General features: G+C 53.8%; 1 protein-coding gene and 1 pseudogene across 2 annotated transcripts; both read right to left on the bottom strand.

Annotated features, from left to right (window-relative positions):
- Positions 1 to 480: 480 nt before the first annotated feature.
- Positions 481 to 1409, bottom strand: LOC123634898 (annotated as a pseudogene).
- A 5306-nt stretch (positions 1410 to 6715) lies between these two features.
- On the bottom strand, positions 6716 to 14739 carry C3H1orf174 (chromosome 3 C1orf174 homolog). 2 transcript variants are annotated; one of them, XM_045548684.1, is made up of 4 exons: positions 14613 to 14739; positions 9209 to 9322; positions 7792 to 8274; positions 6716 to 7293 (listed from the first exon to the last, which is right to left on the bottom strand). In XM_045548684.1, exons 1-4 carry the CDS (start codon positions 14625 to 14627, stop codon positions 7183 to 7185), a joined length of 723 nt encoding a protein of 240 aa, XP_045404640.1. In that variant the 5' UTR covers positions 14628 to 14739; the 3' UTR covers positions 6716 to 7182. The 2 variants fall into 2 exon arrangements, with proteins under 2 accessions (XP_045404640.1, XP_045404641.1); XM_045548685.1 differs by lacking the exon at positions 9209 to 9322.
- Between the last annotated feature and the right edge of the window lie 1737 nt (positions 14740 to 16476).

Genomic DNA, 16476 nt, shown 5'->3' with positions numbered 1-16476 from the left:
TAAAAATTGCCCTGGGCTGTTGTGTTTTCTTCACTGAAATGCAGCGATGCCTTAGAACGAGCCAGTTCCCTGGGGAATGTGCACACGTCCCACCTCCAGCAGGTGCTGTCGTCTGGTCAGGGATGTGTCCACAGTGGGTGAGTCGGGACGCCTGCTTCCTCTTCTCAGATTCCCTTGCACAGGCCGAAGAACTCTCTGGAAGTCAGTGGATCCCATCTGTATGGCACTGAGGCTGGACTGGGCGGCCGCTGAGGCCCTTCCAGCCTGGTCATTCCAAGCTCAGGGACTGAGCTGTTCCCTCCCGGGCATGGGCGGGCACCTCCACACTCTCAGCTCCCAGAATTTTTCTCCCTCCTTTTGTGTGAGAATGGACAGACGACAAACTCCTATTCTGCAGAGGTTCAGCTTCCTACTCCACCCTGAGAGTCTGAGGGTCTGGGTGACATAACTCCTGACTGGAGACACCTCGTCTGTTAACTGTCATCCTCCCCCAGCCCAGAGCTCGGAAGCAGGCAAGACACCATGACCACGCATCTTCCTCGGTGCACCTGTGCAGCTGGCGGCCGTCTCCTGTTTGACACCATGGCCGCCCTCAGACCCCTGTGAAGCCCAAGAGCATCAGAGAAGCGTCTCAGCGTTGCGGGCTTCCTTGATGGCAATGCTTCCTTCTCACGTGGCACTGCCACCTTGCCCTGGACACACAGGTCTGCTGTCCCTCTACCAGATGGCTCTGAGGTGCCACCCCCCTGCCCACGACGGGGCTGAGATTGTGTGTCTGTCAGGATTTCTGCCACCTCCCCCGCTGTTGAGTGTTGTCCTGTCTCCCTCCTCGCCCTTCCTGACCTGGGGTTCCTGCAGCCGGCGGGACGGCAGGCACCCAAGCTTGCAGGAGCTGCGCACAGCGAACTGAGCAGGGGTTGCAAGGCTCTCCTGGCTGTGACACAGTCCTTTTGGTCATTATTTTCTGCTTTTTTGCAGTTTTCATGGTTTTATTTAAACACAAAGAGAATGTGCACATGAGCGATCCATTCATTTCCTTCGCTGCGCCGCAGGCTGGCGTTGGGATTGGTGACCCTGGTGGCCAGCGGGGCTGCTCTTTCCACAACGGCTTTGCGGTTCTGGGAGGAAACGTTATGAACAGTCTCTGCACATCAGCTGCACGTCCAGCTCCTTGCCGTGGTGGGCCAGGCACTTCCGGGAGCCCCTGGGCAGCCTGTGCTTTGCTGCTCCCATAACCAGTGCTAGGCACCCAGGTCCGGCCCTTGAATCTTCTCCGAGCCCTGTTGTCGATACCTCTGGGTTCCCGCCAGCTACACGTCATTTTGACATAGGGTCTGACCGGTGCCAGATAAACTTCTTGGTTCTCTCTCTGATGCTCTTGGGCTTCACAGGGGTCTGAGGGCGGCCATGGTGTCAAACAGGAGACGGCCGCCAGCTGCACAGGTGCACCGAGGAAGACAGCGTGGTTGTGGTGTCTTGCCTGCTTCCGAGCTCTGGGCTGGGGGAGGATGACAGTTAACAGATGAGGTGTCTCCAGTCAGGAGTTATGTCACCCAGACCCTCAGACTCTCAGGGTGGAGTAGGAAGCTGAACCTCTGCAGATTAGGAGTTTATGGTCTGTCCATTCTCACACAAAAGGAGGGAGAAAAATTCTGGGAGCTGAGAGTGTGGAGTCTTATGGCCTGTGGGCACGAGGGTCCCCTCCTCCCAGAGGTCCTGGTGTCAGTACTGTGCTTTGGAAGGAAGAATCCAGTGGGTGGGCCTGCAGGGGGCCTCAGCTCGCCCGCGTCTAGCTCCAGCCAGACAGCCCAGGTGCAGTGGACACAAACTGCCATCCCTGGGAGGGAGCACAGTGCAGACAGAGCCGGCACCGGCCCTGGCGCAGCGGAGGACAAGCCACTGGGGTGCCGAGGGGAGGCCAGGGGAGCTGATGCTGGAGCTGGGGGCTGGGAGGGGCACGTCAGGGTCTTAGGAAAAGGCCACCGTGGCCGAAGGGTAGCAAGCGGTAGGTGGGGGACTCAATGAGGAGAGAAGCCGGACGTGCTGGGACCCAGGCCGGTACGGAGGCCTGTGCAGATGCACCCTGGGCTCGCTGCAGCTCAGTTCCAGGCCACAGTGAAGCATGTGTCACAAAAAACTGAGCCACGTGAACTTTTTTGTTTCCCAGTACATATTATAAAGTTATGTTTACACCATAGTCTATTAAGTGTGCAGTAGCACTATGTCTAAAAAACCAGTGTCTATACCTTAATTCAAAATACTTTATTGTTAAAAATGCTAACGATCATTGGAGCCTTCAGTGAGTCATCATCTTTTTGCTGGGGGAGGGTCCTGCTTGGTGGTGGCTGCTGACTGGTCAGGGTGGCGGTGGCTGAAGGCTGGGGTGGCTGTGGCAGTTTCTTAAAATAAGACAGCTATGAAGTCTGCCACATCGACTGACTCCTCCTTTCACAAAAGATTTCTCTGTAGCGTGCGATGCTCTTTGATAGTTTGACCCACAGAACTTCTTTCAAAATTGGGGTCCATCCTCTCAAACCCTGCTGCTGCTTTATCAACTAAGCTTATTAATATTCTAAATCCTTTGTGGTTTTAACAATGTTCACAGCATTTTCACCCGTTGATTCCATCTCCAGAAACCACTTTCTTTGCTCATCCATAAGCAACTCCCCATCTGTCCAAGTTTGATCGTGAGGTTGCAGCAATCCAGTCCCGTCTTCAGGGTCCACGTCTAGTTCTAGTTCTCTTGCTGTTCCACCACATCTGCAGTTCCTTCCTCCACCGAAGTCATCCACGAGGGCTGGAATGAACTTCCAAGTTCCTGTTAATTTTGATATTTTGACCTCCTTCCGTGAATTAATGGCATCTAGAATGGTGAATCTTTTCCAGGTTATCAACTTACTTTGCCAGGATTCACCAGAGGAATATTATCTATGGCAGTTATGGCCTTACGAAGTGTATTTCTTAAATAATAAGACTTGCAAGCTGAAATTACTCCTTAACCCATGGGCTACAGAATGGACGTTGTGTTGGCAGCGATGGAAACACATTCATCTCCTTGTACGTCTCCATCGGAGCTCCTGGGTGACCAGGTGCATTGTCAATAAGGACTCTTTTTCTGAGCAGTAGTTCTCAAAAGTGGCTTAAAATATTCAGTAAACCATGCTGTAAACAGACGTGCTGTCATCCAGGCTTTGCTGTTCCATTTACAGAGCACAGGCAGAGTAGATTTAGCATGATTCTTAAGGGCACTAGGATTTCAGAATGGTAAATGACACTGACTTCAAGTTAAAGTCACCAGCTGCATTAGCCCCTACCAAAAGTGTCACGGCCTGTCCTTTCAAACTTTGAAGCCAGGCATTGACTTCTCCTCTCTAGCTATGAAAGTGCTAGATCGTATCTTCCAGTAGAAGGCTGTTCGTCTACATAGAAAATCTGCTGTTCAGTGTAGCCTCCTTCACCAGTGACCCCAGCTGGGTCTCCCGGATGCCTTGCTGGAGCGTCTGCGTCAGCACCTGCCGCCTCCCGTCACGCTTTGACAGGGTGGAGACGGCTTCTCAGACCTCACGAAGCTCTGCTAAGCTTCCAACTTTTCTTCTGCAGTGGCCTCACGTCTCTCCACTTTCACAGAATTGAAGGGAGTTCGGGCCTTGCTTGCTCTGGATTAAGTTTGGTTTAAAGGAATGTGGCTGGTTTGATCTATTCAGACTAGTCAAACTTTCTCTGTATCAGCAATAAAGCTGTTTTGCTTTCTTATCATTAGTGTGTTTGTGGAGTAGCACTTTTAATTTCCTTCAAGAACTTTTCCTCTGCATTCACAGCTTGGCTATTTGACATAAGGCCTGGCCTGGCTGTGACATGCCTTCCTCACTAAGCTTAATCCTTTCTAGCTTGTGATTTAAAGTGAGAGACGTGTGACTCTTCCTCTCACTCCAACACTTAGAGGCCATCACAGGGTTATTAACCAGCCTGATTTCAACACTATCAGGGAATAGGGAGGCGGGGGTGGGGAGAGAGAGACTGGGAGTGGCCAGTCAGTGGAGCAGTGAGAACACATGCAACATTTATCAATCAAGTTCACTGGCTTCTATGGGCAGGGTTTGTGGCACCCCACAACAACTACAATAGTAACATCAAAGATCACTGATCACAGATCATCGTAACAGATACAATGCAAAAGTTTGACATACTGTGAGAATTACTAAAATGTGACCCAGAGACAAAAGTGGACACACGTCACTGGATGGCATTGGTAGACTTGCATGAGGCAGGGTTGTCACAACCTTCAGTTTGTGACACACACGTCTGCTAAAACAGAGAAAGTAGTCAAAGGAGGCGCGTCTGCAATTCCAAATGGCGGGAAGCCCCTGGGGGTCCAGGGAGGGGCCTGACTCATGTTTTAAACCCGTCCCATTCCCAAGAAAGGCCTAGGTTCAGGACAGCGTGACTCCTCGGGGAACCTCGGAGCACTGGGAGTAGCTGCCTGGGGTGCTTCTGTCTGCCGCGGCCCTGGGCCCCACCGTGCCAGTTTGGCCAGGGTGCGAGCCGCTGAGGCCCTCCGTGGGCGGGCGGTGCTCCATGCCTACGCAGCTGACCCCAGTGACCCCCAGGACACCCAGGCTTGCCGGAGCTTCCCTGCTGGCCCCAGTCCTCTCAGGGAGGATGAGGTGGGTCTCCAGGGACTGCACCAGGAGATGGCAGCAGGAAGCTGCGCCCTGGACTCCGCCCCATGCCTCCCTTCCCATTGCCGACGTCTGTGCCCTTTGCTGTGATCAAGTGTGTTCCGAGTCCTGTGATTTCTCCCGGTGAATCGCTGAGCCTGAGGCTGGTCTTGGGGTCCCAGCGCAGCACACACAAGGGAGTAGAAAAACATAATTTATTCTGGTTGTCAGTTTTGTAGGAATATGTCTCATGAAGCAAGGAATACTTACAGGATGGGTCTGCCAATATTCTTTTACACTGCTCAAGCCCTTGTGTGTAATTTTGCAACATTAGAAATTGTTTCTAAAAATTCACGCTTGTAACAGGACCCGGCCTCCTACAGTCGCAGGCTGGGTCAGGTGCTCGTTTTACCTGCTGGCGAACACCCAGGCAGGGCATCTGCTGGGGCGCTCACAATTAGCGTGATTTAACCATGCATATTTTAAAATGCTTTTTGAGATCTCCTCTTGTCCCCAGGGCTTAATCTACACTTGTTTTGTATTTCTAGCCCTGCAGTCGTCCTGAGAGGGCCCCATTCTGGGGCTCTGTCTCCTGGGGGCACACTGTGGGCACACTGTGGGCCCTCTGCCCTTGGTCCCTACGCCGCCGTCCCCAAGCACTCCACAAGGCTTTCAAGATACCACCCTCCTCTGTGCCGATTCTTACGCAGGACACCCGTGTTTTCTTGTAACACTTCACTCTCCTTTGACAATGACCTTCAGGGATTTAGATCCACCATCTCTGCCACCTTCTCAACACCTGGGAGATTCCACGTGGAGTTTTTGGTACTTCAAAAAAATTCTTCAGATTGCTGCATGCAATGATACATCTTCAGCTTCAGAAGCCACTGAAGCTGTGGGCGCCTAAGGAAAGGAGGGGCCCGGCCTCATTTTAACTGTGCTGACAGGGACACGCAGTGCACACTGGGGCCGTCAAAAGGACTGGTTTTTAAAACGTCTGGGCAGACGAGGAAGATGTTTCCCCCTGAGAACGTTCATCACTGCGGGTTAAAAACTGTGAGTGAAGAAGGGTAGCCTCAGTTTCCCTTTTGCAGTCTGTGGGGAATGTGATGCTGCATTGCTCCCGCAGGGGCCCCGGTGCAGGATGACGCAGCTCACGGAAGTGGGAATGACAAAGTCCCCACTCGGGAGGCGGTTCCATCACCACCCAAACAGGTGCTGTGATTAACAGTCATGCATGCACCAACCCCAAGTTGCAAGTCATTTTCCCTGGCTATCCTAAGTGACTTTACAAGCAACATTTTCAAATTATAGTCCATGGATCAATAAATCACAAAAATATTCGGAGCAGGTGAAGGTCACGGCTGATGAGGAAATGATCACACTGGAAGCAGAGAGTGACCACCGGAGAAAATTACTTCCAGGCAGGGTAGTTTTTGCAAAGGGAGCTGGAAAATTCCTCACAGAGCAACTACATTTTGCTCCCAATTTATCTGTTATGTAAAATACTTCCTGTGCTGCAAAGGACATTTCAACAGTTAAATCTAGCTGCTGTTATAACTAAACCAGAAATGTATAATAGTCCCCAAACGGGAAGACCCTCTTGCTCACTCATGAAAAGTCCACGATCCTCCGCGTCTCAGGCAGCTTTTTCTCCTTGTCCTCGGTCACCCAGGGACCTAGGCTCCCTCCTCCTGGGTGCCCCACTTGGCCTCTGCGTGCAGCGGTGGCAGTGGACGGAGCACCCCCAAACGGCCCCTCGTCACAAGGTGCTCCTCGGTGTGCGTGCGGGCTGCGTCAGTCCCCGGTGGGGCGGCTGCACCAGGACCTCTACAGCCGGGAGGTGCACAGCCTTCCCCACACTAGATGACAAAGCTCAAGCTTCCCTCACGAGAGTGGCGGGGGCCCCGCCCAAGGGTCTTTCCTGCCTCCCCCGCTGGTCATGGAGCCAAAGGTGGCCCCGCCTTACCAGAGAGCCTAAGACTGAGGACAAAATTCACGTCCTCCGCTTGGCTCTCGCCCACCTCAGAAAGGAGCACAGCTCTAGAACATAAGACTTCTTCAAAAATATTTTCAAAATTTATTTCTTTCCCATATGTATTCTGCAGAATTTCCAGGGTAAACATTAGCTTCATATACAGACATAAGGAGAGTTCTTTAAGAACTGGCATTGAATTAATCACAAGAATGATCAAATGTTGATAATGGCAAATAACCTTGCATATCATCAAAGCTAATGAGCTGAGGTGTCGTCTTCACAACGATCTCGCTGAGCCCCAAGCCCCTCAGCGGACTGGCGCCATTGTCCCGCGTGCACGCGCGTAAGAAACGACACTGGCGCGGACGGCGGCTTTGCGACCTCAAAGACTTTAGTTCACAGTTTTGGTGCTTGGCGCTGACGGCCAGCTTTGAGGGCATTAGGGACACATTCTCCCAGAAATACATTTTTCTAAAAATCTCGTAACGTGCTGCGCTGTCAGACTGCTGACCGCACGGTACACAAGGACATCGTTCCCCGCGTTCTCTACATTTCTGCATCATCATCATCGTCGTCGTCATCTTTGGCTCTGAAATGCATTTTTCTGAATTCTCTTCTGCTCATGGAAGGACAAGATGGAGACACCGGCGGCAGGTCCTTAGAGAGGAAGAAAACATGGACTTCAGTCACGAATAACACCACGTGGGCACCTGCAGCCGCAAGCCACCCCATCATCAGCCCTGGCCTTGCCCAAGTCCCAGCACTCGCATCCGGACGGGAGCTTCCTCCCCACTGGCTTGGCCAGGTGAGGAGGAGGAGCAAAGGCGTGGGTTTGGAACAATGTCTATAGCAGTAGCACCATGGGGTAGATGTTCAAAACCCACAAATCGGATGGCACAGAAGCACACCTGGGCTGGGGGTGGAGGCCCCTCCCCACCAGTGGCCTTTCCCAGGGGCTGTGATTCGCAGCTTGGGAGACGGAGGGGGTGCCCCCATGCAGCAAATGTTTCATCTTCTCCTCTTGGGTTAAAATCACTAATTTATATTTAATTTTGTGTCTCGGCATCATTTACATGCAGTGAGCCGGGAGAACGCGGCTCGAGCGTGCAGCGTGCTGCCCGGGTACCTGCGCGAGGAGGCAGGCACCACACCTACCTGCATGAGCTCCACGTTTCCGAAGAAGCGGCTCACCGGCATTGGCTGGCTGCTGTCGTCGTCCAGAAAGACGCTGTTGTCCATCTGGAGCAGCGGCGCCCGCGCGCCCTGCGTCTGCAGTGCCGACTCCGCCCGCACAGTGGAACCACTGCTGGGCTCCTCTGCTCCTGGACGGGCACCGTGTCCCGGCGTGGGCAGGCCGTCCTCAGTGTCCGCTGAGCAGGCGTCACTCGCAGCTCCGCAGAGGCCCAGCGGGACGCCCGCAGCCTCCGGCCGTGGGGACGTGCCGGCCTCGCCGCCCGGAGGCAGGGTGCCATCCTCAGCAAAGGCGCTTTCCCAGCAGGTCTCAGGAGTCACTGTGGGCAAAGCGGCACTCTCACTCTTAGGGATGAGTTTCTGCAATTCTGACTTTACAAGGTGACCTTTGTCATACTTGAACTTCTTGGAAGTTCGCCTGTCTGTGGCTCTGTGTGATGAGGAAGTCTGTCGAGAAAGAAGAGCGTGAGCGAAAACCAGACACAGCCGGCAAAGGGAAAGCCTCCGCCCCAGGGGCCGGTGTTTCTTCTCACATCGCGGCTGATGAAAATGCTGTAACCACAACTTCAACAGATTTCACCGTTCCGCCACCAAGGGACAGAATCCAAAGTGACGGCTGGGAACAGATATAGACACACACCCAGCATCACTCCTACGTGTCCCGTTTTCCTAGGGGTGTGATGTTTCCTGAGGCCAATTCAGAAGCATGTATTTACAGGTTGTGAAGTGACAGTAAAATGACCCAGTTTTCCTCTATTCCTGCTGGACTGTAAGCTCTGTGACGGCAGTGGCTTTGCTTTTTTATTCACTGAATAGTGCCTGGCACATAGTAGGTGCTCAGCAAATATTTGTTAAATTGACTGCAACAGAATTTTGCCAAGCGTCTCAACTAGGGCGAAACACTGTGCCGGGTGCTGGTGTCCGGCCAGGTGGGCTGGACGGGGCAGGTCTGCGCAAGCGAGTCCAGGAACCAAGACCCTGGAAAGGACGCTGCACGCTGTGGAATGGCCGGTGGGAAGAGGTCCCTTTCCCGGCCCAGCTTACCTTTCTCGCAGAGCCACTAGGGGTGAGGCAGAGAGCCACGTGCCAGCGTCACTTCACAGACTGCCTGCCAGGCAGGACTGGCAGGGCACGTCCCCGAGCCTGGGTCTCAGACACGTACCCGCCCTGGGCAAACGCTAGGAAGGCAGCCCCTGACTGGGGCGCGTACCTTTCTCTGCAAGAATTACAGCACCGTCCCCTTTTCATCTGAAATAGTCCCCCTCTGGCATGTAAGCCACATTCGATGTTTTTCTAAGGCAACATGTCCTGCAGTGACAATTTTGCATAAAAGTGGACCCTTGAGTCCAGACCCAGGCATTCTCCGAGTAACGAGGCTCACCAGACATGCTGTCTTGGCAGACGCGGAGCCCGCGACTTCCTGGGCGGAGGCCACCCCGGCTGCTGAACAACTTCGGGCTCTCAGGCGCGCTGAAGATCGCACTCCCCCTGTGAGCTTGTTCAGAAAACGCTCCAGGTGAAAACATGAACACGCACATGAAAATTTCCTCAGTAAACAGAGCCGAGACAGCCCCACATTCTACCACCTTCGTGGAAAGACGCCTGAGGCCCGAATGTGCAAACGCAAACAAAACTGCCTGGGCATATAGTACGGGATCTACTCTTCCCCTGACCTTGGAGCTTTGGGACAGTTTGTCCCCGTATCTTGGACGTTTCTAGGAAGCTAACGGATATTATGTCAACTTCAAAGTGTAAGCTAACGGATATTATGTCAACTTCAAAGTGTTTGGAATAAGCAGCACACACTTTTGCTCAGGACGTTCTCATTCCTTTATACGCTGTCACAGTCCCTGACGAAAGGCAACAGAAAAACCAGAGCCGAGCCCTGCCCCATCCCTCTTTCCTCAATTACAGCCCCGGCTGTCAGAGCAGTCGGTTCCGTGTCACAAATCTTAACAAACTGGGCCCCCTCTGTTTCACCCTCGATGCAAAGGAAAGTCTTCTAATAACAAGAAAGGGATTAATTACAGCCATATAATTTAAAATATCCTTGTTAAAGATTAATTTTGGGTTTTCAGAAAAGTAGGGAAAATAGCACAGTTACCGCGTACCCTTCCCCAGCTTCCGCTAAGGCTCAACAACATGGTGCGTTTGTCAACACCAAGAAACCAGCATCGGTCCAACACTGCTAACTCAACCACAGATTTTATTTGAATTTCATCAGTCTCTCCATGAATTCCCTTTTCTGTTGCAAAACACCACAGTGCACTTGGAAAATAACACATTTTAAAGCTCACTTAAAACCTGAAAGGCACGAAGGAGGGCAGTGAGGAGAAGCAGGTAGGGGCAGGTAGGGGCGCTGCGGGCATAGGTGAGACTGGCCGCAGAGCATGCTGCCCAGAGGGGACAGTCCAGAGGGACAGACGAAGGGCGCTCTGCCCAGCAGCAGATAAAAGCAATGAGAAAGGACAAGCCATTACAGCGACGTCTCAACATCCCTGCCATGCAGCCCCTAGCGGGCCCCAGGAGCCCTGCAGGCAGCAGTTCCAAGTCTCTGTGACACTCAGAGTGCATTTTAAAAAGGAGCAAAAAGAAAATGCAGCAGCCAGGTAAGGGCAGGACGCCCACCAGCCACACTCGGTACAAACAAGGCACTCACAGGCTGGGTACGTGCTGCCGTGAGCACACCTGGGGCTGGCTGGCCTCTCACGGGAGCAAGCAGGGCTTTGCTGAAGGAGCCCTTGCAGCAGCTGGGGTCAGGTACACTGAGGGGACTGAGCCTACAGAGGTTATATGACCTGCCAAGAGCTGCCACGAACATCTCTCTCATGGGGACAACTCCTACTGCCCAGTCCTGAACGGGCCCCCCTCCCTGAAATACCAGCACCTGCACAGCAGGGAAGAAACACTTTTGTCCTAGAAAGCCACCGATGGCCCTCTCCTTCCTCCCAGGTTTCCCTGCAGGGGTGGAGCTGCCCCTCCTGCTGAGCACTCACGTGCCAGGCACTGTGTCGAGCCTGGGCAGCATCCCCACCTGCAGTGAGGACTCAGGTGAGGAACTTGTTTGAGCTTACACAAGTGACGTCTGGTTCGAAGTCTCTGCTTCGTCGCCACAGCTCACCCCAGATGGGACCTCCAAAGCTGCCTACACGAACTGCCCAGCTGCTCGTGGAGGGACTGGGGCAGGGCCCGTCATGGCTCTGTGTTCTAAGCCGTGCAGGCCCTTTGCGGTAGGTAGCAGGTGCTCCCCAGCGCTTTCTGTGGGGACCCTCACAGCAGCGGCTCAGACATCAGGTGCAGCCGGCTCATCAGGTGGGCTCATTAGAACCTGGCCTTTCAGGCCCCTTCTGCAGAGATGAACCCAGGCGTGTGCGCAGGGCCGGGAGCCGTGGCTGTCACAGGCCCCTGACTGGCCATCTGCGGTGCACTCGATGTGCAGGAGTCACAGGAGGAGTGCACCGCTGCTTCGGCTCCCTGGCGGGCAAGCCCCCTCTGAGGCAATGGCTCCAAACGTCAAGAGTCCATGACGTTCTTTCTGACGTGCCAAGTCCTTGCTCTTCAGTCGCCAACTCGGATGCTCCCATTTAAAATCCAAAACAGAAGGACTTTCCCATCATTAAGGTTTTCCTTATTCCAAGTAGACTGTTTAGAAACCACCATGTCAGAAGCACAAATGTGGTTTCTCAGAAAGGGCTGGAAGAGATCGGCTTCAGTGACCGTGTGAGGGGCGTCACGGACCCTCCACCCACAGTGGTGGGCAGTCTGGTCCCCTGGCAGGCGGCAAAGGGAGAAGCATCTGCTCAACGACACCTATGGAAACTCAGTGAGGAAGGCAAGAGTCTGTGGTATTTGGGCTCCGTTCACTGCAGCCAAGGACACAGGGCCCCTCTCCCCAGCTCGCTAAAAAGACCAGGGCCCCCAACCCTTTCCTAGCTCGTGAGGCGGTAGTTCCAGGTGAGGAGAGGCCAATCGATCCCAGGCTTCTGCCATCACCCCCTCCTGCCCGATGAGCGCTGAGCTCCTAAAGGAGTGTCACATGTCATTCAGAGAGAAACTTGTCATTGTCCCAAGCTACAGAGCCCTGGCTCAGAGGTAGCTCCTAATGTCTTCCCAAAGGCAGCGAGTTCGTTTGCACAGAGGGTGGAGAAATTCAAGTCTAAGCGGAATCTGGAGAACAGTGGAGGCTGTGATGAGGTTCCAACAAAAAATTATGACGCGCACAAAGAAACATGAAAGTTGACCCATACACTGGAATAAAAGCAGGTAGCAGAAGCTGCCTGTGAGTGACCAGATGTTGGACTTCTCAGAAAAAGACTTCAAAGTAGCCGTTATAAACAAGAGGAGGAGTGAAGGGGACAACGAATAAACAAAGAAAGATATGACAATGTTGCACCACAGAGACTATCGGTAAAGAGACAGAGATTATTAAAAAAGAAACCAAGTGAGCATTCTGGAGTTGAAAACTGCAATAACTGAAATGTAAAGATTCACGGGAAGGGCTCAGTGGTAGATATGATCTGGGAAGGAAGAAGCAGCAAACCTGAGGGTAGGTGGACAGACCACGCAAGCTCGAGGATTAAGAGCACCAACATACGTGCAATGGAAACCACAAAGAAAGGAGAGAGGAAGGAATGGGAAAAATATTCAGAGAATTGATGGCCGAAACGTCCCAAATTTATTGATGAACAATAGCCTATACATTCAGGAATCGTAATGAACTGAATTCTAACTAGGATAAATGTAAAGAGATCCACAGACAGACATATCATTGTAAAAATTCTGAAAGCCAAAGATAAGGAAAAAATCTTGAAAGCTTAAGGAGTAAAACGATCCCTTACTTAGAAGAGAACTTCAGTAAACGAACCACTCCCTGACTTTTCACCAGAAACCAAGGGAGGCCACAACACAGGGAGACTACTCAGTGTCCAAGAAAAGAAAAACCTGTCAACCAAGAAATCTACATGCAGCAAAGTTATCTCTCAAAACTGAAGGAAAAATAAAGACGGTTCCAGCTTAACAAAACCGAGAGAATCTGTTGCCAGCAGACTCACCTTACAAGAAATGCCAAAGGAAGTTAGTTAGGCTGAGAGCCAGCGACCCCAGACGATAATTCAAAACCACACAAAAAACCAGAAATTCTGCACTAGAATGGGTAATTATGCCCTCTTAAAAGATAGTTTAAATGCATTAGTTTCTCTTTTCTTAACTGATTTAAAAAGCAATTGTAGGCTGGGTGAGGTGGCTCACATCTGTAATTCTAGCACTCTGGGAAGCCGAGGTGGGAGGATCGCTTGAGCCCAGGAGACCAGCCTTAGCAAGACCCCATCTCTACTAAAAATAGAAAAATTAGCCGGGCGTGGTGGCACATGCCTATAGTCCCAGCTACTCGGGAGGCTGAGGCAGGAGGGTCGCTTGAGCCCAGGAGCTGGAGGTTCCAGTGAGCTATGATGACGCCACTGTACTCTAGACCAGGTGACAGAGAAAGACTGTGTCAAAAAAAAAAAAAGCAGTTGTATAAAACATGTATATAATAGATACTGAAATGCACTATACTTGCAATAACAAAACAAAGAAGCAGGGTGGGAGCAAAGCCATCTTGGGCTAAGGAAACGACTGCAGATGGTAAAGTAACAATGTTAACACTGTATCGCTCAGTTTGTAACATTAATAGATGTATAGGTACAACAAAGTATCACAAAAAGTGGATAAAGGGAAAACAAATATATAAGAGTAACATTTCTTTTTCTCACTGGAATTAACCTGGTACAAATTTGAAGCTGATTAAGATGCACATGGATACGGAGCGACCACTGGGGACAAAAGCAAAAAATATAGTGAAAGAAAACCAACTTAAAACATTACATTAGGAAATACTTATGCAAACGAAAATATTCACTTTAATCCACTTAACAGAGGAACGGGACAAAAAAAGATTTGTAAAAAGAAAACAAAAAGTAAAATGACATGTAAATCTCATTACTGTATGTTAATAACACTAAATGTGAACGGGCTAAACAATTCAATCAAAATAAAAATCAGCCTGGATTTGGAAAAGATCCAACTCCATGCTGTCTACAGGAGACACTGATTCAAAGACAGAAATGGTACAAGGAGTTGGAACTCACAAGCGGTCACTCCAGTCCAAGAAACCAGGAGAGACCAAGCACAGCTGCGAGCCTGGGTCCCGTGCAAAGCGACCCCTCCCTCCCTAAGCCTCGCCCCCCCACCAGCGACCCTCAGCACGTGCCGGGCACTGGCACCCCGTCAACCTTCATCCCTCATCTTTCTTGCACTTTCTTGCACAGGGCAGCTGCGGCCAAGCTGAGGGCCTGGCACGTGACCTCCCCCTGGGGGTCAGCAGCACCCACGTGACTCCCCCTGGAGGTCAGCGACACCCAGCACTACCCAAGCGAACCAGCTCTGGGAGAGGCTAGGAGGCCCCTACTCCGGGGGGTGTGGTCTGGCCTGGAGTCCCTCCCCTGGGGGCGTGGCCTGGGGACCCCCCCCCTCTTACGGGCATGGCTTGGAGCCCATCCTCATAGGGGCGTGGCTGGAGCTCCCTTCTCCTGGGGGCGTGTCCCGCATCCGCCCCTCCTCCCGGGGGGCGTGTCCCACAGCCTCCTTGCGGGGGCGCGTTCTGCAGTCCCCCTCACTCCCAGGGCGAGGCCCAGGCGGAGGTGGCCCCTCGGCCCGAGGCGTCCCGGGGCCTTGTGGGCTCCCCAGACAGCGGGAGACCCGGAGACCCGCGTGTCCCGGTGCAGCCCCGGCCGGCCTCGGGCTCTCACCTTCCGGCTCCTCATGAGTGTGCGCGGGCTACCGCCGCCAAGCCCTGAGCGCCGGCCCAGCTTCCCCGGAGCCGCCACCAGACACCTCTCGGCCAGCGCCGCCGCGGCGTTTTACGTAGGCAAACAGCTGGCCAATCACGGCCCGGGGTCCCTAGGCATGTGACCAAACAAAGTTGACTCTTCACGTAAACGGCCGGGGCGCGGCTCGGAGAACTTGGGCCCGGGGCGGGCGCCGGAGCATGAAGTCTGGCGACGGCCAGCCCTGTTCGTGAGGGGCGCGCCCGTCGGTGCGTCCGTGTCCGGCATATTTGAGAAGGGCAGGCGGCCAGGTTGTGAGAGGCCCTCCCTTCGTTGCCCGTGTCCGCCATATTTGAGAGGGGCTCACGGCTACATTCGTGATGGGCGCGCTCCTGGGTGCACCTGTGTCCGCCATGTTTGAGACGGTCGAAAGGCCATGTTTGAGGGGGACGCCTCCTCGGTGTACCTGTGTCCGCCATCTTTGAGGGGGCGCGCAGCGACATTCGTGAGGGACACTTCTTTTGTGCACCTGTGTCCGCCATGTTTGAGAGGGCGCTCCCCTGGGTGCACCTGTGTCCGCCATGTATGAGAGGGGCGCACGGCTACATTCGTGAGGGGCGCTCCCCTCGGTGTACCTGTGTCCGCCATGTTTGAGAGGGTACGGCGGCCATGTTTGAGAGGGACGCCCCCTCCGTGCACCTGTGTCCGCCATGTTTGAGAGGGGCAGGCGGCCATGTTTGAGAGGGGCGCCCCCTCACAGCTGGGCCCCGCTCCCGCAGCGTGTGGAAGGGAGATGTCGCTTTAGGGAGCCGAGCTCGGAGCTGGCGCGGCCCTTGTCGTGCGGCCCCGGCGGCCGCTGTGGGCTCTCGGGAGTGCCGGGCCGGCCCTGAGTGGTTCTCGCCTCGCTGCGGGGAGCGAGGCGGCGCTGAGGCGGGAACGGGAAGTGTCACTGAGGGTCCTTCTGCGTCCCGCCGGGTGGGGGCGGTGGGGGGCGGCCGGGAAAGACACCGGAGCGCAGTGACGCACGCACGCCCACACGCACGCACGCCCACACACGCTCACACGCGCACGCATTCACTCACGCTCACACGCACCCCGCACACTCACGCTCACACGCACCCCGCACACTCACGCACGCTCACACACGCACCCCGCACACTCACACATGCTCACACACGCTAACACACGCACGCATTCACTCACGCTCACATGCACCCCTCACACTCACGCTCACACGCACACCCCGCACACTCACGCTCACACGCACACCCCGCACACTCACACATGCTCACACACACCCCGCACACTCACACATGCTCACACACACGCACCCCACACACTCACGCTCACACACACCCCGCACACTCACACATGCTCACACACACCCCGCACACTCACACATGCTCACACACACGCACCCCTCACACTCACGCTCACACGCACACCCCGCACACTCACACACGCTCACACACACGCACCCCACACACTCACACATGCTCACACGCACTCCGCATGCTCATGCTCACACGCGCATGCATTCACTCACACGCACCCTGCACACTCACACGCTCACACGCACCCCGCACACTCACGCTCACATGCACCCTGCACACTCACACGCTCACACGCACCCCGCACACACACGCTCACACAAACTCACCCACAAACTCACGCACGCTCACACACGCTCACACACATGCACCCCACACACTCTCACGCTCACACACGCACCCCACACTCATGTACACACAAACGCACTCACACAAACTCACACATGTACACACACGCACTCACACACATTCATGTTCACATGCGTGCATACTCACGCACTGACACACACTAATGC

This window comes from Lemur catta, chromosome 3 (genome assembly GCF_020740605.2).
Source record: "Lemur catta isolate mLemCat1 chromosome 3, mLemCat1.pri, whole genome shotgun sequence".
Lineage (NCBI taxonomy): Eukaryota > Metazoa > Chordata > Mammalia > Primates > Lemuridae > Lemur > Lemur catta.
The sequence above is the reverse complement of the archived record's forward strand: the minus strand, read 5'-3'. Positions and strand labels throughout refer to the sequence as shown.

What these genes read in the sequence shown, in the direction of transcription:
- C3H1orf174 (XM_045548684.1), bottom strand. An exon ending in CTGCCAAGACAGCATGTCTG is followed by an intron (nt 8,275 to 9,208) that starts GTGAGCCTCGTT and finishes CTTTCTCGACAG; the next exon opens with ACTTCCTCATCACACAGAGC. An exon ending in GAAACGTGGAGCTCATGCAG is followed by an intron (nt 7,294 to 7,791) that starts GTAGGTGTGGTG and finishes TTCCTCTCTAAG; the next exon opens with GACCTGCCGCCGGTGTCTCC.